We start from the raw sequence: 23,608 nt of genomic DNA, 5'->3' as shown, positions 1-23,608 counted from the left end.
TTTGCGCCGTCACGCAAGGGGAGGGAACTTGTAGGCAAGGGTCGCTCCCCGGGGGTGAGGGTGGGGGGGCAAATTTATTTTAGACAATTTCTGCCACCCCTGGGGGCAGATCGGCCTATTGGTATTAGGCCGATCTGCCCCCAGGGAGGGCAGAAACCTCTAGGCGCCAGGGCAAATTCTTTTTTTGTGTTTTGTTTTTTGTTTGTTTGTTTTTTTAGAGATGGGGAGCGGCCCATTGGGCAAGGGTTGCTCCCCTGGGGGGAAAACTGTATTTAGACCATTTCTGCCCCCCCTTGGGGGCAGATTGGCCGATTGTGGGTCAATCTCCCCAAGGGGGCAGAAACCACTAGGCACCAGGGATTTTTTTTTTGCCGCCAATGTCACGCAGGGGGAGCGACCCCATAGGCAAGGGTCGCTCCCGGGGGGTTGGATTTATTTTAGGCTATTTCTGCCCCCCCGGGGGCAGATCGGCCTATTGGTATTAGGCCGATCTGCCCCCGGGGGGGCAGAAACCTCTAGGCACCAGGGATTTTTTGTTGTTGTTGTGTTTTACAGATGGGGAGCGTCCCCTTAGGCAAGGGTCGCTCCCCTGGAGGGGCAAATTGTATTTAGGCCATTTCTGCCCGCTTTGGGGGCAGATCAGCTGATTTTAGGTCAATCTGCCCCCAAGGGGGGGCAGCAACCACTAGGCACCAGGGATCTTTTTTTTGCGCCGTCACGCAAGGGGAGCGACCTTGTAGGCAAGGGTCGCTCCCCGGTGGGGAGGGAAATTTATTTTAGACCATTTCTGCCACCCCTGGGGGCAGATCGGCCTATTGGTATTAGGCCGATCTGCCCCCAGGGAGGGCAGAAACCTCTAGGCGTCAGGGCAAATTGTTTTTTTGTGTTTTTTTTTTGTTTGTTTGTTTTTTTAGAGATGGGGAGCGACCCATTAGGCAAGGGTCGCTCCCCTGGGGGCCAAATTGTATTTAGACCATTTCTGCCCCTGGGGGCAGATTGGCCGATTGTAGGTCAATCTGCCCCCAAGGGGGGCAGAAACCACTGGGCACCAGGGATCTTTTTTTTGCGCCGTCACGCAAGGGGAGCGACCTTGTAGGCAAGGGTCGCTCCCCGGGGGGGGGGTGGGGGGTCAAATTTATTTTAGGCCATTTCTGCCCCCAGGGAGGGCAGAAACCTCTAGGCGCCAGGGCAAATTCTTTTTTTGTGTTTTTTTGTGTTTTTTTGTGTTTTTTTAGAGATGGGGAGCAACCCATTAGGCAAGGGTTGCTCCCCTGGGGGGCAAATTGTATTTAGACCATTTCTGCCCCCCTTGGGGGCAGATTGGACGATTGTAGGTCAATCTCCCCCAAGGGGGCAGAAACCACTAGGCACCGGTGATTTTTTTTTTGCCGCCAATGTCACGCAGGGGGAGCGACCCCGTAGGCAAGGGTCGCTCCCGGGGGGGGGGGAATTTATTTTAGCCCATTTCTGCCCCCCCGGGGGGGCAGAAACCTCTAGGCACCAGGGCAAATTTTTTTTTTGTGTTTTTTTTTTTTTTTTTTTTTTTTTAGAGATGGGGAGTGACCCATTAGGCAAGGGTTGCTCCCCTGGGGGGCAAATTGTATTTAGACCATTTCTGCCCCCCTTGGGGGCTGATTGGCCGATTCTAGGTCAATCTGCCCCCAAGGGGCAGAAACCACTAGGCACCGGGGATTTATTTTTTTGCCAAAAATGTCACGCAGGGGGAGCGACCCCATAGGCACCTCTGTTTTCTTTCAAAAAATGTGATGTGTCCACGTTGTGTTTTGGGGCGTTTCCTGTCACGCGCGCAAGGCCTACCCACACAAGTGAGGTATCATTTTTATCGGGAGACTTGGGGGAACGCTGGGTGGAAGGAAATTTGTGGCTCCTCTCAGATTCCAGAACTTTCTGTCACCGAAATGTGTGGAAAATGTGTTTTTTTTAGCCAAAGTTTGATGTTTGCAAAGGATTCTGGGTAACAGAACCTGGTCAGAGCCCCACAAGTCACCCGATCTTGGATTCCCCTAGGTCTCTAGTTTTCAAAAATGCAAAGGTTTGGTAGGTTTCCCTAGGTGCCAGCTGAGCTAGAGGCCAAAATCTACAGGTAGGCACTTTGCAAAAAACACACCTATTTTCTTTAAAAAAATGTGATGTGTCCACGTTGCGTTTTGGGGCACTCCCTATCGCGGGCGCTAGGCCTACCCACACAAGTGAGGTATCATTTTGATCAGGAGACTTGGGGAAACGCTGAGTGGAAGGAAATTTGTGGCTCCTCTCAGATTCCAGAACTTTCTGTCACCAAAATTTGAGGAAAATGTGTTTTTTTAGCCACATTTTGAGGATTGCAAAGGATTCTGGGTAACAGAACCTGGTCAGAGCCCCACAAGTCACCCCATCTTGGATTCCCCTAGGTCTCTAGTTTTCACAAATGCACAGGTTTGGTAATTTTCCCTAGGTGGCGGTTGAGCTAGAGGCCAAAATCTACAGGTAGGCACTTTGCAAAAAACACCTCTGTTTTCTTTAAAAAAATGTGATGTGTCCACTTTGTGTTTTGGGGCATTGCCTGTCGCGGGCGCTAAGCCTACCCACACAAGTGAGGTATCATTTTTATCGGGAGATGGGGGAACGCTGGGTGGAAGGAAATTTGTGGCTCCTCTCAGATTCCAGAACTTTCTGTCACCAAAATTTGAGGAAAATGTGTTTTTTTAGCCAAAGTTTGATGTTTGCAAAGGATTCTGGGTAACAGAACCTGGCCAGAGCCCCACAAGTCACCCCATCTCGGATTTCCCTAGGTCTCTAGTTTTAAAAAATGCACAGGTTTGGTAGGTTTCCCTAGGTGCCAGCTGAGCTAGAGGCCAGAATCTACAGGTAGGCACTTTGCAAAAAACACCTCTGTGTCCACATTGCGTTTCGGGGTGTTTCCTGTCGCGGGCGCTAGGCCTACCCACACAAGTGAGGTATCAGTTTTATCGGGAGACATGGGGGAACATAGATTAGCATAACAAGTGTTATTGCCACTTGTCTTTCTCTACATTTTTTCCTTCCAAATATAAGAGAGTGTGTAAAAAAGACATCTATTTGAGAAATGCCCTGTAATTCACATGTTAGTATGGTCACCCCGGAATTCAGAGATGTGCAAATAACCACTGCTCCTCAACACCTTATCTTGCGCCCTTTCTGGAAATACAAAGGTTTTCTTGATAGCTATTTTTCATTCTTTACATTTCAGCAAATGAATTGCTGTATACCCAGTATAGAATGAAAACGCACTGCAGGGTGCAGCACATTTATTGGCTCTGGGTACCTAGGGTTCTTGATGAACCTACAAGCCCTATATATCCCTGCAACCAAAGGAGTCCAGCAGACGTAACGGTATATTGCTTTCAAAAATCTGACATTGCAGGAAAAAGTTACAGAGTAAAACGTAGAGAAAAATTGATGTTTTTTTCACCTCAATTTCAATATTTTTCATTTTCAGTTGTTATTTTCTGTAGGAAACCCTTGTAGGATCTACACAAATTACCCCTTGCTGAATTTAGAATCTTGTCTACTTTTCAGAAATGTTGTGGTTTCTGGGATCCAGCATTGGTTTCATGCCCATTTCTGTCACTGACTGGAAGGAGGCTGAAAGCACAAAAAATCTTTAAAATGGGGTATGTCCCAGTAAAATGCCACAATTGTGTTGAAAAATTGGGTTTTCTGATTCAAGTCTGCCTGTTCCTGAAAGCTGGGAAGCTGGTGATTTTAGCACCGCAAACCCTTTGTTGATGCCATTGTCAGGGAAAAAAACACAAGCCTTCTTCTGCAGCCCCTTTTTCCCATTTGTTTTTAAAAAACGAAATTTTCACTGTATTTTGGCTAATTTCTTAGCCTCCTTCTGGGGAACCCACAAAGTCTGGGTACCTCTAGAATCCCTAGGATGTTGGAAAAAAAAGACGCAAATTTGGCATGGGTAGCTTATGTGAACAAAAAGTTATGAGGGCCTAAGCGCGAACTGCACCAAATAGCCAAAAAAAGGCTCGGCACAGGAGGGGGAAAAGGCCTGGCAGCGAAGGGGTTAAGACACCATCAGCCTTCAGACTACAAAGTGTGAAGAAGAAAAAAGAAGGAAGTAGACTTTTTCCATCTTTATATCCAGGATCTAGAAAATCCAACCTGTATCCATCAGGACGGCTCCAGAACTGATCCAATATAGGAAAAAGTTGAAAACTCACATCTTTAAAGAACACTGCATCATAATGCAATAACTGTCCACAATCCAGCTAACTCTCATATCACTCATTGACTTCATAAATGTCTTGACCTTGTATGGCGCTCTGCTACCTTTGACTAGGTTTGCACTATACAAATATCACCCACATTAATACATACATCCATTCATACATACATACGCACACACATATATGTAAACACAATTTTTTTCCAGATTTTGATGACGTAGATTTAGACATCCTAATGAAGAGGATTAATGGAGTCAGGCAATTTCTCTCCACATTATGATACAACATTTTGGATAAAACCTCCCCTTCCTCTGATCCTTTTAACGCTTCTTTTTCTGTATGTTGATCATTGACTGTTTGAGGGAAACAAACTTCGTGAAACTAAATCAGAATAAAATGTAGATAATGATAGTAGGTGGTCCTTGGTCTGTCTCCTTGGCAGACATCTGACCAATAGATTTTGGCCCCTTTCTAATACTGGTTGACATAGTAAAAAATCTAAGCATGACTATTGACACCATGCTGATTCTCTGCTAAAAAGAGTTCAAAGTGGTTAGCTCAGGTGTCTTTCAACTAGGCCTTTTAAGACAATATTTACATTTCTTTCCACGTCCACTAGGCCTAGCTCGTATTGGCAATGGCACGTTGTATGTTACAGTATAAGAATATAATATACTTTTGTTGTACACACTATCTCTTTGTCTACAAAGTGTTCAAAGTCATGCTTTGCAGTATTTGAAAATTTGATATTTGAGAGGTCACGTATTACCAGCTTAGTAGACATTGCACCGGGTGCACAGCAAGAAATGTATGGAATTCAAAGTCATGTGTATGGTTCATAAGGTTATTCATTTCTTTAGTCCACTGACCATAGGTTAAAAGCTCAAACTTTCTAGAGATTTGGACTTGGCTGGCATAATGAAACCAGATATACCTAGCGAGGGAGGTGGCAACAACATGTTCTATGTGCTGGCTGCATGTCTTTGGAATTCTTCCCCTTTACATTATTTATTTTGGGAGTCTGCTCTATTTCGATATGCAGTGAAAGCTTTTCTGGTAGACCTGGCATCCTTGACGTGGTTTCCCTAACTTTTTGCCTCTACTTCACAGGTTGTTGCTGTGTGCTGGACTCTGTTTTTGCTGTTTTTGTTACTCTGGGCACTTTACCACTGCTGACCAGTGCTAAAGGGCAAGTACTCCCTATGTGAAATTGTATGTGTAATTGGCTTTTCCATAATTGGCATAGTTGATTTACTAGTAATTCCTTAGTAAAGTGCACTAGAGGTGCCTAGGGCCTGTAAATCGAATGCTGCTAGTGGGCCTGCAGCACTGATTGTGCCACCCAAATGAGTAGCCCTGTAAACATGGCTCAGACCTGCCACTGCAGTGTCTGTATGTGCAGTTTTTAAACTGCCAATGCGACTTGGCAGGTGCACTCGCTTGCTAAGCCTAAATATTCCCTATTTATACATGCAAGGCACCCCTAAGGTAGGCCCTAGGTAGCCTCATGGGCAGGGTACAGTGTTTTTTAAAGGTAGGACGTGTTCTTTTGTGTTTTTACATGTGCTAACAGTGAAATGCTGCCATATTCTGTTTTCACTGTTGTAAGGCCTATCTCACTCATACGTTAACATGGATGCTACCTTTATATATCCTTAAAGTGCAATTTTCCCTTGAGAGCAGATGCAAATATGGAGTTTGTGGGCTCTGAACTCACAATTTAAAAAGACATCTTTTAGTGAAGTTGGTTTTTGGATTGTTAATTTGAAAATGCCACTTCTAGAAATTAGTCATTTTCTTGCATAAATCATTCTGTGACTCTGCCTGTTTCTGGATTCCTTGTCTGCGTCAGACTGACAGTTGGGCTGTTTGTACATCTCCACTAGACAGTGACACAAAGGGTGCTGAGGTTTAACCTGCATTTCCTGACGGGCCATCTGGGCTAGGCTGGAGGGGAAAGTCATCACTTACACCTGAACTGGCTGTGCCTGCCCTCACACACTGCAGTCTCCAACCCCCTGGTGTGCGTCTGGAGCCAGGCCAGGGTAAGGCAGGAACCTGTAAACAACAGACACTTTTATTTGAAGTTAGGCAACTTCAAAGAGAGAAAGGGGTAGAAGTATTGGACCCAGAACCCCAGACTCTGGATTACTTCAAGATTCATGAAGAACCTCTGGCAGGAGAAGAGCTGAAGAGCTGAAGGAGAAGTGCTGCCCCTGTCTGTGACTGTACTTTGTTGGGCTATCCTGCAGTTGCTGCTTCTGCCTGTGAAAGGGGACAAAGACTGGGCTTTGGTGTGCATTCCTGCTTGAGAGGTATCTCCAAGGGCTTGGATTGAGCTTGCCTCCTGTTTTGAAGTCTCAGGGCCATCAAAGTCTTCCCCTGCCAGCATCTGGACTCTCTGCTGGGACTCCCGCCCTGCCAGGTGGTGCCCTATCCAGCCCCTGGACACTTGAAAGGTGAAGCTGGTAGAACAAGGACTGAAATCCATGCACAGGAAGCCGTGCGGGGAAAATTTTGATTCACCACCTGCAGCGCAGCTGTAAAAATGACGCCTACCTGACCGGAGAAAAAAACAACGCACAGCCTCACTTGCGAGTAAGAAATTGACGCATCTCTGAGTTTTTCGATGCACGCTCGCCTATGTGGCTTTATTTTTTATGCAAATCAGGTACTTTGAGTAACAACAACTTTTCCATTGTTTTCTATGGGTTAAGATTCTATTATTTAGAAAATTCATAACTTTACTTGTTTATGTTGGATTTCTGTCATTTTGGTATTGTTTGATTTAGATAAATATTGCCTATTCTTCTAAATTGGTGTGGGGTCCATTTTGTAGTGTTTTCACTGTATTACTGTGTGTGTTGGTACAAATACTTTACACATTGCCTGTGGGATAAGCCTGACTGCTTGTGCCAAGCTACCAAGGGGGTGAGCAGGGGTTATCCAAGTGTGCATTTCCTTTACTTTAACTAGAGTGAAGGTGCCTGCTTGGACAGAGTGAAAACAGACTGCCAACCAGAGACCCCATTTCTGACACTTTCTTTTTCCAATACACGTTTGCTATGCTCATTTTTCTATTTCATTGCGTTGAGTCCAGAGCAAGCAGCATCCTCCCCTTCATAAAATCTCCTTGTTGTGGAATGGTACCTCATGACATGTGTAATGTCATTGCAGACCATGACAAAACATAGCATAACAATGGTGGCAAAGTCATAGTGTCTTCCATTGCATAGCACCCTAACTTTAAGACTTTTGTTCTCTAACAATTTATACATTTTTTAAAGAAAACCCTTCTGCGGAGATGATGGTCCTGGTTCACCAAATGTTTGTGAATTTCTGGTAGTCTAATTGTACCCCTACACATGTTGGAGATTGTTTGAGTGTTAATCGAATTAAAAAAAAAAATAATGGCATAAGCGAGTGGATGTTTTAGGTTCTGTGAGGGTCTGCAAGGGTTTGTGTGGCATGTCCTCATTGAAAAAAAAAGCATGGGAATGCAAACAAACTGAAATTTAACAAATAATTATTTTAGTTTTCTGTTTAAGTGGGACACATTTCAAATATTCCCTTACACAACACAGCCATTGCACATGTTATGCAATATTTACATCTGGCTCATGTAGGTGTAAGGTTGAAAGAGCTGCTAAGGATGGTAAAAGGTAGTGTTCAAGTATGTGTATGAACCCAGACCTATGGCCTTGCCCGTGTTCACCTGGTATGCTTTGCATTTATTTGACCACCATCATGACAGTACTGTGCAACACACTACAACTACACTGATAGGTGCAGCTTGTGAAAGCAGGAAAATCAGCAGAGGCACCAGCATATTCTCCTGCAAAAGTAGCTCTCTCACATGGACACTGACTTTGTGAATCACTTGCATGCAAAAAGCTTTCTACAGCATCCTTGATTACTGGAGTAGTCTATTTTATATTTTAGATTAGGTTAAAGTAACCAGAAACTGATGTCCACTTCTGTGATGTTGCACTAGTGTTCCAAAACAGGCACTGCGTCCGGGTGTAATATCATAGTGACTGCAACCACCTTATTATGTCTTTCCCAGTCGGTCATAGACCTATGGGAGACGAGGGGGGGCAAGGTGTCAGCTGTCAAAACTTCCTGCTCTTTCTTAATCTCTCTAGAGAAGGAACAGTGCGAGAACCAGGAAGTATGGAGCGACCTCCTACCACATTTTGCCGCCTTCCCTAGATGTGCAGATTTCATGGTGAATCGAGAAATACCTGGCACATCCTGCAGGGCATTTTTGTCACATTCACAAAGCTGGATTACAACTGCTTCAGTAAGAGCAGCCATGTTGCCTAGGTGGGGGCCAGGAGGAATCACACCCCAGGAAGAAGGGTGGTTGGATGGAGACCCAATATATATTTCTGCAGTGATATTTGAACGATGGGCGGAGTAGTTTTATATCTCTCTTAGTTTTCCCCCTTTACATTGTCACCTCATTTGGACAGCTTTGGGGAAAGGAAGATAATGCAGGGACATCATGCTACATCAAATTGCACATGGTTGGTATGAGGGAGACGAATATGTTCCACAAGCATCTCAAGTGTCACTCTCATTGCCTTTGATATGACTCAGAGTCCGTTTGTGGTAAATATTAATTTTGCTCTTCCCTACTTATTTAAATATATTTATGTACTCCAGGGAAGCCTTTAAATTGTATAAATATGAAAATTACATCACTATTCCATTGAAATTATACACCGAAGTGACACCATAAGGCCTGATGCCATAGGTAGCAGACAGCACATCAAAATGCTTAAATATGTTTACAACTAATTACATGTAAGTTATCATTGAATTTATTTGTGCAGTACAGAAGTGCATTCATTTGACATATCTGCAGACAGAGACATTTTTATTGATAAGGAACCAGAAAGAAGAGGTTTGTCTTGGGGTTTGAGAGAGTGATGGTGCGCCCACGCATTATGAGTACTGAAGTACTTCATACACTACATTTAAAGTGGGTTGTAAGTCACCTAGGAGTTCTCTATAGGTGTGTATCCCCTGATCATTTCCCTCTATAGGTTACAGAACAGCAACCTTCAAAATCAATATAGAGTAAGAAAGAGGGTGATGTATTCAATGTAATACTCACTCCAGGCTATCTACCTATTCATTAGTTACAAACACTTAAAATACACTACTGAGAATGCATTGCAAAATAGTAGTAGTTTGTATTTCTTGATAAATATTGGAAGGTGGTTATTAGTAGGTGCAGGTAGGTACCTACAACTAGTAATAACACCACACTCATAAATAGAGTCCAGTCACATCAAAGTAAATGAATAATCATTGCTTAACCCATGGTAGTTTGGCTGATGAGCAGTCAGGTGTAACTTAGGAGGCAGGTGTGTAAATAATTTAATATCACCACAACAGTATATATGTAAGACACAACGCACAATAGAAATCTAACACCAATTTACATAAATAGAGAATATTGTAATCTTTAAAATGACACCAAACAGCACAAATCCAATATGGGGAACCAGAGTTATTAATTTTAAAAGAATAAATGCAAAAATGTGTTTTCTAGCAGCAAAGAGTAAAAAAGAGTCAACTGTTGCTATCTGGTCGTGCTGGACCAGGACCAATACCAAGTCAATGTTTTAGGCTGATCGCATTGTGGGTCGGATACAATGAGTGGTTGGGGCAAGTCAAGTTTTTACCGTTGCACTTAGACACTTTTTGGAGCTTTTTCTCTTGATGTCGAGCAGTCATCCTCTGCACTCTGGCTTTCGATTCAACTACAGCCGCTTGCTTCAATGCTGTGGCTCTGTGAGTCCTTGTCTTCATTGTTGATGTTGAAGAGCTCTGGAGCTTTCAGCGGGGCAAACTTGGAAGCCAAGCCAAGTTGTGGTTCAACGTTGCTGGCTTGACTCTCACCTTCGAGGTCGGTGAACTTATGGAAAATTTTGACAAAAGTTGTCTAAAGTTCTCAAACTTCTGGATCTCCTTCCAGAAGGTCTACTTCGGGTCTCTGAGGGTCCACAACACCAGCCAAGGGTCCAGCAGCTCTGAGTTGCCTCTTGGAGATTTGGGACTACAATTCTCACAATGCACGTGGTCAAATCTTAAAAAGTCCAGGTGAGCTAGTCAGCTGGGCTTGCCCTTGAAGGAGGTGAAGCAGGTGACTTCTGGTAGCTCTTTACTACCTGTTGCATTCAGGGAGTTCACTCCTTAGTCTTGGAAGGTATGCAAAATCCTCTTATGTGAAGCCCAGAGTGTGCAGCAGGTTCAGTTCTGGTGAGTGCAGTCCTCTCTTGGTGCTGACCAGGGGTTCAGCAGGGCAGTTCTTCTTCTTCATATTTCTTTAAGCATGGAACTCTTCCAGCACGTTTCTACCTGTTGTTGATCAGGGAGTCTACTCCTTTATCCTTTAAGCCACACAAAGTCATGTTGTTGTGGAGCCTTGTGAGTGCAGCAGGTGCAGTCCTTATGAGTGCAGTCCTCTCTGCAAGGGTCGAGCAGGGCAGTCCTTTTTTTTCTCCAGATGTTTTCAGGCAGGGATTGCAGTTGCTAGACAGCCCTCCCATATTTAGTTCAGCTTCTGGCTACCCAGACCTCTCCCTGTCCTGGCATCTGCAGCAGATCCCAGCCCAGGTCACTCCACACCTCATCAGAGCAGCTTGGCTCAACCCGTCAAAGACTGACCAATCAAAAGAGGCTGCTACAGGCTGTTTTAGATAATTTCAGGAAAGCAAGTTCTAAAAGAAATTGCCTGCAATAGAGTAAATCCAAACTTTGCAAGTTGTTGGATTTCTTGCAACTATTATTTTAAGACTTTGAATGACTGTTCTAGCTCCTTACCGTCAGAAGTTCCACTTTATTAAAGTTTAATAAAGCTTTCCCATGTTAGCCTATGGAGCTAGCAGCACTACACTGGGGATAAATGAAATTGGCAGTTTTTCCCTTGCCAGGACAAATTAAAAATCTTTTATAATGTCCCTGCACTTTATAACCAGGCAACCTAACCTTGCGGCTCCAAGGGAAGACCCTAGGAGTGACTTATATGTAACAAAAAGGCAGTTGAAGAGTTTGGTACTTTTAATTCCAAAGTCAGATTTGGACATAGTTTTAGTATCAAAACAGCCTGCACAGCCGGACTGACTTTAAAATGACAGCAGGGACCACAGCAGTGCATATTTAAGTACATTATGTCCTCTGGGATCTCTAGACCTACATGCTGTTCCATATACTATGGACTTACAGGTGGTTTGTCAGAACGAATTGTAATTACACCTAATTAACATATACTTTTAAACAGAGCACTAGCCTTGAGCCAGGTTAGGAGAGGTTAGGGCACAATCAGAGTCAGAAAAGCAGCATCTAGTAGTCCAAATTTGGCCAAAAGGTGAGAGGACATCTGCATAAGCCTATCTATTGATTACATTCCTTTCACTATTCCTTTATCTATATAAATTATTGTCTTTAATTATGACTCAGCATGTACTGTTTGGGATACAACTAATAACATGTTGATTTATTAAGAGCCTTCTGGTTGAAAAAATTAATGCTTAACAATTGAAAATCTCTTTGAAAATAGAGTTTTGGAGTGCTGAAATGCTTCAATGATACTTACTAAATGCACCCTGTAGGGAAAACTGTCTGAACTTTTCCAAAGGTTTCAGTGTACATGGGATAATTTTCTGGGTCTAAATGATCGGAAATACCTGCTTCGTAATTGTTATGGATTAGCTCTGCAGTGGAAATTGTATGCCAATTTCGACCAGTCAGTTACTGTCTTCATTTTACCTACTTGTGTTCTATCTTCGATACTTTCTGTAGTTAGAGCTGATTTAAATTTGATTGCATACTTTGTACCATTTTACCTTTTAGATTAAAAAATTGTGGTCTTGACTGATAGACCTGCTTGTTGTGATTTTGAGTTATGTTTGTTCTAACCTTAATAAAGTTCTGGATGTAGGGAGAAATCAGTACAATAGCTACTCTAAATGTTTTTTTGTCTCATCCTCATTGTTTCAATAGGTTTACTTTCTCTGGTTTCACGCGAAGGATATCATCCAGTCTTTCAAAACACTTGAAAGGTAAATATGATATTTATTATTCTGATAAAGTGGTACGGGATTACATCATGAAACATGTAATAAAAACATGGGAACTCTACATTGGCATAAAGAGCATTAATTGGTGCAGAACTTGGTTGCACAACTGCCAAAGTTCATTTTGCATAAAAATAGCTATGAGACTTGGTGAATAAGCTGTTAAGTTTGGAATTAGAATACCTGACCTTTATTGATGTTTCCCACCCTCAGTTTCTGAGTGACTCATGTTTTCTTCCCATCAGATGGCAGTGTTCAAAATCAGCAACACACCTCCACAGCAAGTCACAATTTCAAATCAGTGAAAGGGTTTCAGTAGATAATTAAATGGTCACATTTGATGCATCAGGCAGTCCCTGAAAATGAGAGGCTTTAACCTGGGCATATAAAGAGAACAGAATACCATTAAAAGTCTGAGATAAAATATGTCTGACTACTTTGTACCACATACCGCAATCATATATATGCTGAATTAAGTACTTTGATATCACAATTCTTAAATCTATGTGATAGTCTGCAGACAAGTAAAGCTATGAAACAGTATTAATGTTACACTTAGGCGGTCATTCTGCCCGCCAAAGTCCCGCCGTCAGAATACCACTGCGCGGTCAAAAGACCGCCACGGTAATTCTGAGTTTCCCGCTGGGCTGGCGGGCGACCGCCAGAAGGCCGCCCGCCAGCCCACCGGGAAACCCCCTTCCATGAGGATGCCGGCTCCGAATGGAGCCGGCGGAGTGGAAGGGGTGCGACGGGTGCAGTTGCACCCGTAGCGATTTTCAGTGTCTGCTTGGCAGACACTGAAAATCTTGGTGGGGCCCTGTTAGGGGGCCCCTGCAGTGCCCATGCCAGTGGGCCCCATGACACCCGTTACTGCCAGCCAGCCAGGCCCCTGCAGTGCCCATGCCAGGGGCCCCACGACACCCGTTACCGCCAGCCAGGTTCTGGCGGTCAAAACCGCCAGAACCAGGCTGGCGGTAAGGGGGTCGGAATCCCCATGGCGGCGCTGCCTGCAGCGCCGCCATGGAGGATTCCCTAGGGCGGCGGGAAACCGGCGGGGCACCGCCGGTTTCCCGTTTCTGACCGCGGCTGTACCGCCGCGGTCAGAATGCCCATGGATGCACCGCCAGCCTGTTGGCGGTGCATCCGCGGTCCCCGGCCCTGGCGGTAGTCTACCGCCAGGGTCAGAATGACCCCCTTAGTCTATTTAGCCCAACATATGTATTATCAATGGATTAGGTTTAAGCTATGTTTGATCTCACCTACTATTTTAATTGACATCTAAGTAGAACCCATCCCTACAGCTTGAAAATAAGTTGGATAAAGTTATCTACACTAAAGACCTTGAGTAATCCCTACAATAAAATGTATGGCTCTTAGGACCTACCGTTTATCCTTTGCAACGGTGACAGAGTACCATCTCTCGCAAAACAAAGTTTCCACCTGTCTCATTTTGAGTCAGGTGGAACTTGAGTATGAGTATGTCAGTATTTAGTCTCCGCTACCTATATACACCTCTGGCACCCCAACAGAGTAAGGGCCGTTGGAGGTTTAGCCATGTGTTCCCTCACCGTATCTAGAGGGTGTGAGCACATGGCAGTTATCACTGTCCATCACCACCAGGTAACACCTAGTATAATAAGTAGTGAAAACTGCAAAATGACCTATACACCATGAGAGGGGCTTGTTTTTTTTTTTTTTTTTCAAAAACAAAATCCTGCATTGTGATTTTCTTTTTGAAAATAAAAAAGTTGAAAGTTTGAAGTACAGCTTTGTCATGTTGACGATCCACCCCTCAAACTTTCAAAGCATTTACAGGAACTGCCTTTCCGCTGAGCCGGTGGACATCACAAAATTTGATGAGCTGGTGCTCCCCTAGGGCTATCAGATACACTAAACCATCATCCTGATGGAGTTAATTCCCATCTGCCAGAATCTAAATTAGGCTCTTTGTTCTCAGGTGCAATTTCAGATTGTTGTTATAAGCAGCAGGTCTAATATTTGTGAACATGAAGCTTGCATTCTTCCCATAAACAAAACTTAGCACCACAATTAATACATCGGTGACTTTTTCACCTATTAAGACTTATTCTAAAAAGTATAAAGCGAGACTGGATGCAAGATCCATGATATATAAAGACAATAGATTTCCTTAGCAGATGAACACAGAGGGCGAGGTGGTGATGCTTTATTTGAAGTTTTCCGTCCTTGAAGATGTCTAAAATAAAGCAAAACCATTTTATGGTTGAGGATATTTGATAACATTAGATCCTGCCCACGCTGCTTTCTGCAGGCGCTTCTACAGGTTACCCAGCAGTTTCCCAGCTGCTCTGTTCTACCGTGAACTGACGGAAGTGATTTCTTTTAATTGACATATAATCTCTCATTTACCTGGAGGGTAAATTTTGAGTCTCTAAGCAATTCAGGGTTTGTTAGAATTTGTTTTCATCAATTGTTTGGCTGATGCTCTGCCGTTTGCCTTATGTCACTAAACTGACTACTTACAAAGAATATCACATAACCTCTGAGCTTTGTGTTTAAAAAAATAAAGATACAACTGGGCAAGGTTATTAGTAGTTTTAAATTGTCACTGATCCAAAGTAGTATTAAAATAAACTCTCACATCATTGGAGTCTTTGACGTTAATGTATCTGTTTGTATTTATTATTATTGTACTCATCAGTTTCAACTACACCATCCCTGACCTTCTGTTGCTCTTTTATAGGGAACCCTGTAGTCACTGTCTTTGCACCATTTGAAATGTATATAGTTTTGCTTTACTCCTGTCCGCTGATGCTACAGGATCATAAGAGAATTTAAAAGATCTAGGGCCCACTCTCCTGTATCCTCATATAATCCTTTATGATCCTATTGCACACTACAGGGCATTTTTAAGAAAAATGGTGCTGCACACAGTGCAGCGCCACTTTTCTTGTGCCCTTTAGAGCCCCCCTACTGCCACCATGTGTGCACCGTATTTAAAATACGGTGCACCATGGCCCAGGTGAGGGAGCAATAGCAGAATTTTTTTTACGCTACTGATGTACTCTCTAGGAGTAGTGGCATCATATTGATGCTACTCCTGCAGAGTACATAGGGGCCCTTTGTATGCAAAGGCATGCCCCCTTTTAACACCTGCTCCAAGCTCTGAACAGGCATTGAAAGTGGCAAAAAAAATGACTCATGAAATCTGTTAGATTTCCTTGCACCATTTTCTCGCCCCCCCCCAGTGGGGGAACGCCCCCTTTGCATACGTCATGCTTGGTGCCGGCATAAAGTAGCGCAAGGGGTTACAAAGTGGCGCAATGTATGCATTGCGTCACTTTGTAAATATGGCGCTGCATTTTTGTCCTCCTAACGCCACATTAGCGTAAAATAATTACTCTAATGTGGCGTTACAATGGCGCTAGAGGCTCTTAAATATGCCACTACATTTTTTTAACTTTATTAATAATTTTTAGTTAAACACAAACAATATAAAACATTACATACAATCCATGTGTGAAAGCATACATACAGAGTTGTGGTAACCCTAGAACAATACATGACAGGTGAACCACTTTCAGGTACATTAGTAACTGCTTTAGGAGTTGACGTAGGGGACAGTCAGTGCCAAAACTATCGTACACTACATAATCATGGTACTTCTTACATTCTTCAGCTCTCTAATTAACACTGACTCGGTCCCCACCCACTTACATGGCAATCTCTTCAATATTATTCTCAGTTCAGTATAATTTATCCACTCTACCAAGCATTGATCGTTACACCTCCATATATGCACGTCTATAGGCCATAAACACCTAGGACACCATTGCATATCTTCGTCAAATTAATTGTAAAAATGTCTCTCAGACTAAACTCCACTTCATATCATTCTTTAGGTGACATCATTTAAGCAGTATTGTTTGCCATTACCCCAGTCCCAAATTTTCCTTTGTAGCTGCTCATCCTCAATCTTACCTTACTAACCTTCTGTTAACTAAAGATGCAGACGCATATCCTGTCTTCAGAAATAGAGGAAATCCTAGACACCTGTACATCTTGATAGCTATATTAATATCCGTAACACATGCATGACAACCCAAGACAATTCGAAATCCTCTTACTCCCACACTCCTGAGCTCATGTCATACTATCTTCATTCTATTCTCTCCTGCATGCAGCACATATCCCAGTTTAGCAGCTAAACCTCTGACTTTCACTTTTGAATTTCACTCACAATTTCCAACATTACTTTAAAAAGTTATATACTCAGAACACTGCAATGTGGATGCCGAGTCACCAAAATAACAATGCTAGCGGAAGTGACATAATGCACCCTTTGACTTCAGTGGCATGAGAGAAAGTTACATGAAATGACACTTGATGTTGAATCTGATGCCACATGACATTGACCTTGATAACATCACAATAATTGGAAGCTGTCATATTTCATAATAACTGCATGTTTAATGTAACAATTCAGTACAAATAAATTCCCATTTTAGATGCCATCATACCATACTAATTCCTGTTTGTATTATTTGAAACATGATGTGTTGATATGAAGATGAATATACAGTACCACAAAGAACAGATCTCCACTGGGCACCTATGTTATTGACACCACAAACTGTAATGCAAGTGATTCTCCTAGTGTATGCCACAATGTGAAATGTATTGCTAAATTCAGTGGGGAGCATAAAAAGAGATTTAAAAATAGAGATATAGAAATTATGTCCACCTGTATTAATTGATATGTACCATATATTGACTAAGGACTATGCTCTTGGCTCAAATTAAAACATATTACTAATGTATCTTGATTTATGTTCATTTATAAGGTATCATCAGTTATGCAAAGCACATAAGTGAGGTCATTCAAACACATTGTTTTAGTGCATTCATAAGAATGAAACGTCAACCGCTTAAAAAAAGTTTGTTTTTATTTCAGTTGTATTTATTCGAAAAAGAGTGCATTGCACTGCTAAGTGTATTTCTTTTACATAACTTAAAGGGTAATGTCCAGTTCTCAGTGAAAGCTGTAGAAGCTAAACAATGCTTGTCACCACACAGTTTGCCTTCTGTTCTTGGCACTGATTTTCCCAGCTCTGAGGACAATGGCAGTATCAAGGTTGGAAGATACAAGGCACTGGTCCCAACTGCGACCCCTGCTGACCCTCAAATGATATTGATGGTCTATAATTGGACACTTCTCATACTCTTCTTTAGCAATCTGCCCAAATCATGCTCCTTTCCTCCGCAACCGCAGTAGAGCCAATTCAAATGTTCATTGTGGCTAAATCCTGTCCGCTTTTTCTGACCTATTCTACAATCATAACATGAAGACATCTTTTCGGAGTCCAGGCCCACCTCGCATCTCATTTCAACTGTTCCTTTCTCCAAAAACCTTCTGCAGCATGCTTTAAATCTGTGGGTGCTATGCCCCTCCTTCCCTTTCGTGTTCAAGACCTGCTGACTTCCAACTTGCAATATGCTTAACTCTCGATAGCATGCCATCTAGGCACTCTCTTTCATGGAGACAGCTCTCATATGTGTGCTAACTTCATCACCTCTGCACTCCATAATTACCTCTCCTCAATCCTCATTTTACTTGATCTCCCAACAGCATTTGGTGCAGTCACCCTTCCTATTACATACATTACCTTCACAGCACTACAAGGGCTCTCATTTTACAACTCTGTTTTCATCATCTGTTTGACACACTAAACAAGGGGTCAAGCCCACTCCTTGCAATCCATTACATTATTTCAAACTGCAGAGATCAACGTATGTATCTGCCATATATTTTGTTAATGTAATCATACTTTATGTGTGATGCGCACCTCTCTGTTTTTGCTCACATTACCAATATATTCACTCAAGCATTCCCATTTGCATATATACATATATATATCCCCCAATTTGACTCCTATACAAATAAGAGTGCTGATGACCGACCCTTCGACAACCCCTTCACTACCACCCTACAACATGTGTTTTCGCTTTTATTGGTAATAGGGTCGTGGTTTCAGAAATCCCTCATTTCCACTCTTGTGAACCACCCCACTGATCATGCTGTGTACCACAGTATTGCAATGTACACCATTTTGTACCGAGGATTATTTACATAAATGGAAACAAATGCCTGGGTTGATAAGATTACCCAGAAAGTTGTCTGTGAAATTAATATGTGATTTGAAAAAAGCAAGACATAGCAGATCTTTTGTGTGTGCTCTCTCTATTGTATGTTTCTGTTAATGCAACTGCAATGTTACACCTTAAATTGTTGCAATTATTATATGATTATATGATAAGGGAGGATTTACATACCTAATGTTGCATAAAATATCATGCAGAATGTCATGCAACTTATGTCGGTAAATCAAAACATTGGGATAAAATATTCACAGAATCCTTTTTAGAATTAATATTATAATTAAAATAGGCCGATCTGTCCCCAAGGGGGGCAGAAATGGCCTAAAATAAATTTGGCCCCCCCAGGAGAGCAACCCTTGCCTAAGAAGTCTCTCCCCTTGCGTGAAACTGACCTAAAAAGAAATCCCTGGTGTCTAGTGATTTCTGCCCACCTTGAGGGCAGATTGGCCTAATAAAAATAGGCTGATCTGGCACCAAGGGGGGCAGAAACAGCCTAAAAACAATTTGCTCCCCCAGGTGAGTGACCCTTGTCTAAGGGGTCGCTACCCTTACTAAAGTAAACAAAGAAAAAAAAATCCCTGGTGCCTAGTGGCTTCTGCCCTCCCGGGGGCAGATCGGCCAAATCAATATAGGCTGATCTGCCCCCGGGGGGGGCAGAAAGGACCTATGAACAAATTGTCCCCTGGGGAGTGACCCTTGCCAAAAGGGTCGCTCCCCTTATGCCAATTTCATTTTTTTTTTAAACTGGTGTCTAGTGGCTTCTGCCACCCCCCCGGGGGTAGATCGACCTAATCAATATAGGGCGGCAGAATAGGCCTAATAAAATTACTGCCCCCTCGGGAGCAACCTTTGCCTAATGGGTCGCTCCCCTTATGAAACAAAACAAAACAAAATAATCCTGGTGTCTAGTGGCTCGTGACTTCTGCCCATCCTGTGGGCAGATAGGCCTAGCTAATATAGGCCTAATAATTATTTGCCTAATAATTATTTGCTTCCCTGGGGAGCGGCCCTTGCTCAAGTGGCCACTCCCCTTAAGTCCAAACACACAAACAAGAAAAAACCAAACAAGCTGCCTGGTGCCTAGTGGCCATTTCTGCAGCCCGATCGCATTACGATCGGGCTGCAGAAATGCTTACAGAGACATGAAAGGAAAGGAAAGGAAAGGCCTTTCCTTTCATGCCTCTGCCTGCCCCTCCTCCTGAGCGTAAGAGAAATGCTTTGCATTTCTCTTCCACATCGTGCTGGAAGCATGCTTCCAGCGCAATGGGAAGTGACCTCTGATGAGGTCAGCACGCGATTGCATGCTGAAGTCATCAGACGTCACTGGGGTTGGAGCGGGGTGGTCGGAGTCGGAAGTAAAAGAGATTCCCATTCCATCCCTGACGGGGAGTGTGGATGGGAGGCCCACGGAGAGCGCTAGCGCTCCCCCTGTGGACAGGGTGCAGGACGAGCTGGGCTCGTCCTTGGCACATGGCAACCGAAGCCGGGGATGAGCCCAGCTCGTCCCAGGCACCCAAGCGGTTAAACATGGTTCAGGCCTGCCAGTGCAGAGCCTGTGGGTGCAGTTTAAATCTGCCATGTCGAGCTGGCAGTTTAACCCACTTACCTGGCCCCAAAACTTCCTTTTTAAAACATATAAGACATCCCTAAGGTAGGACCTGGACATCCTCATGGACATGGTGCAGTGCACTTAAAAACCTGGATATGCACTTTTAAGAGTTACATGTCCAGGTAGTGAAAAACTCTTAAATGTGTTTTTCAATACTGCAAAGCCTATCTCTCCCACAAGTTAACATTGGGGTTATCCTTATTACATTTTATCAGTGTAATTTCCAATTGGGACCAGATACATATTTTGAGTTTGGTGTTTCTGGACTCACAATTTAAAATGACAACTGATGGTGAAGTTGGATTTCAAGTTGCAAGTCTAAAAATGCCACTTTTAGAAAGTTGGCATTTTCTTACTTTAACCATTCTGTGCCTCTGTCTGTCTCTTAATACACATCTGGGTAGGTGGCAGCTGGGCTCCCACACATTCCCTATAGACAGCCAGACACATAGGGGGCATAGCTGTGTCTGATGGGACATTAACATCTTGATTGGTTATCCAGGACAGGATGGGTAGGAGGAAGCTGACACAAACACCTGAACAGGCTGGTTCTGAGCACTCACAAAGGGTTTCATAACCCCCTACAGCATGTCTGGAGCGAGAGAAGGAAGGGCAGGGACTTTGTGAACTTCAAATGCCTCTCTTTGAAGTCTCCTGCACTTCAAAGGTACAACTGGGTATAAGTACTAGACCCCAAACCTCACCAAATGAGTACGCTTCTGGACCTGAGGACATTCTGTCAGGAACAACTGCTGTGCTGCTAAGGGGCCTGTTACTCTGCTGGAACTTTGCTGGAGTTTGCTGGACTCCTGTTTTGATGTGCCTGCCGTGCTACCTGCTGCCCTCCTTCCCTGGGAGCAAGAAGGACTGCACCTGCATCTCTACATTCCCAGAACCAAAGTGACTCCAAGGACTTGCTGGCTTGCTTCCTGTTCTGAAGTCTGAGGTATATCAAAGACTACACTCACCTCTGCTACAAGTTTGGGACTCTGGCAACTGTCAGTTCTACCCTGCCAAGTGGCGGCAATCCAGTCCTGGCACCTTGGAAGTGGGTTCTGCAGCTGCGTTTTGAGAAAATCAGCATCGCCATCAGTGCACCGACTGGAACCTCTGCATCTCTCCTTGACGCTGATGAATCACCGCTACCATTGAAGAAGAAGACTTCTCATCGCCGATTGTAAGGCTCAGGATCAGCTAATCACCATCAGTCTTCTGTGCATCACCTTCACATTGCCGGCTGCGAGGCTCTACGATGACACATCGCCTTCATTGCAAAGGGTTCTGCACCGCATTGACTGTGCATCTCGATGACAACGCATCCCCTGACTGAGCAGATCAGAACTGATGCATCACTTTTGCACCACCTCCTCTGCTCCTAGCATCAAATCTTCAAGGTCGATGCAACCCTCCACACAAGGTACTGTTTCAGCAGGATAAGGTTGGTCCCTGTAGCCGGTCTGCGGTCCATCACGGTCAGCCTGAACTTTAGATTTACCTCAGTCTAGCATGATCAGATAGCCCCAGTTGGCTCTTTAAGCTTTTAAGCACTACAATTCCAGATAGTCTATGAAGATTTATATCTCAGCTTCTACTAATTGGATACTTGTTGTTTTGGTCTTGTTTTGCTCATTAAATTAATATCTATATTTCTAACTTGATTTGTGTTATTTTTGTGTGGTGCTTTCATTGTTTACTGTCCTAAGTATTGCACCAATACTTTACTAATTTCTTGCTAAATTAAGCCTGCCTGCTCTGTGTCAAGCTACCAGAAGGTGAGCACAGGTTAGTTTAAAGTGCTCATCTGCCTTACCCTAAATAGGATTGTGATTCCTACTTGGAGTGTGTGCATACCTCTGCCAACCAGAAACACAATTTCCAAAAATCTGCTTTAGGTTATAACTTTCATTTTGTTTTAGGTGGAATCCACATTTATCCTCAGACAGGGAAATTGGGTTGTCAGTTGACTGGGGTGTGAGCCTTTATCAGATCAGGCAGAAACCACCATCTTTGTCAGGATAAGACACTAGCAAACCCCAAATTAACCTCTGATCAGCCACCTTGTAGCTTGGCTCAGATCAGTCAGACTTAATGTAAAGGCCTAGAGTAAAGTATGTGTTCAGGACTTCAAACAGTAAAGTATTGTTTAATAGTGCAAACACACCACAAAACGAGCCCATACAAGTATTAGAAAAATAGAGTGATTTTTTAAAAATCGAAGAAGACTAAAATGACAAAAATCCAAGAAATAGAAATGGGGATATTGAATTTTAAAGTTTTTAGAGGAAACAGCACAAAAAGGCATAAAGCACCAACCATGGGTACCTGATTGCGCAGGACAGGGACAAAGTCACAAGTATAGGCTGACCATGATGGAACGTGGGCCAGCTACAGGGACCTAGATAGGTCCGCTGAACAGAGGACCTAAACCCTGATTTGTGTCATGCAGCTGGGGAAATGTTTTGGTTCCGAGTTGGGGTGAGGCTGTGCTGCAAGGTCCTGCTGCTTCAGTGTTGAGGATCCTGTCAGCAGGCCTTATGATATGAAGTCCAGTGTCGCAGATACAGTGCGCAGTTGTGGTGATAAGTTGGTTCCAAAGAGCTGCGATCCAGGGTCTGGCGTCATTAAGGCTGTCATCAACAAGTGATGTGAGAGCCTGCACTGAGGATGTGTCACGCAGTGGTGGTTCCAAAGGCGATGTGGGCTGCGGTGGCAAAGCAAGTCTTTGCAAAAAGTCCAATCCATGCAGCAGCTTAGATGCACTGGTTCTGCTTGGGGTTGGGTTGTACAGCAGAGGTGATACGTTGGTTCCACTGGATCCACAGATGCTGGCAAAGCACCTTAAGCCTGCTTCCAACAGCCCAGGACTAGGATGGCACCAAGTGGCAGGGTAGATTCGCAGATGGCAGAGTCCTGGTGCAGATGTAATGTTGCTGGAAGCCTATTATGTCCCTGAGGCTTCAGATGAGGAAGCCATCCAACTATCCCTTGGAGTAACTCTGGGTTCTGGGCTCAAGAGATGCAGGTCCAGTCCTTATCACCAAGGCAGGAGGGCAACACGTCAGCACAGCTAAGCAAGAGTCCAGCAGAGTGTAGTCCAGCAGAGGGGCAGTCCCTCAGCTGAGCAATAGTCCTTGGCCCTGGCAGAGTATCCACAGGTCCAGAAGTGTACTAAGGAGTTGGTGTTTTTTTATACCCTGATGCCCTGGTTATGGAAGGTGGGAGAAGCTTCTAGACAGTGCCTTTGAAGTGCATGGAGTTTCCTACCTCCCCTGCCTTGGCACCAAGCTGGCTGAAGTGGCAATAGAGGGTCACTAGGCCCTTAGTGTGGAGGACACAACCTATTCAGGTGTAAATAGACTGCTTCATCCCTTCCATCCTGCTAGTAATGGTCCATCCAGGCACACCTGGGCTCACATTGTGTATAGCTGTCTAGGAGGAATACACAAAGTCAGGCTACCAAGTACACCCAGTTGTGACCAGAGACAGGCTACAGTCACCAAAGGGCTAAATGCAAACTTTCAGAATTGTAATTTAAAATCCAACTTAACCAT

General features: G+C 43.7%; 1 protein-coding gene across 2 annotated transcripts in view; it reads left to right on the top strand.

The window, feature by feature from the left end:
* Positions 1-23,608, top strand: part of LOC138296042 (proton channel OTOP1-like) — a 166,323-nt gene that overhangs the window by 74,337 nt on the left and 68,378 nt on the right. For both annotated transcript variants that reach the window (XM_069234804.1, XM_069234811.1), the window contains exon 4: positions 12,237-12,295. In XM_069234804.1, coding sequence (XP_069090905.1) covers positions 12,237-12,295 — 59 coding nt within the window. The remainder of the gene's footprint in view (positions 1-12,236; positions 12,296-23,608) is intronic.

This window comes from Pleurodeles waltl, chromosome 1_2, assembly GCF_031143425.1.
Source record: "Pleurodeles waltl isolate 20211129_DDA chromosome 1_2, aPleWal1.hap1.20221129, whole genome shotgun sequence".
NCBI classification, from domain to species: domain Eukaryota; kingdom Metazoa; phylum Chordata; class Amphibia; order Caudata; family Salamandridae; genus Pleurodeles; species Pleurodeles waltl.
This window is presented reverse-complemented; position numbering and strand designations above follow the sequence as displayed.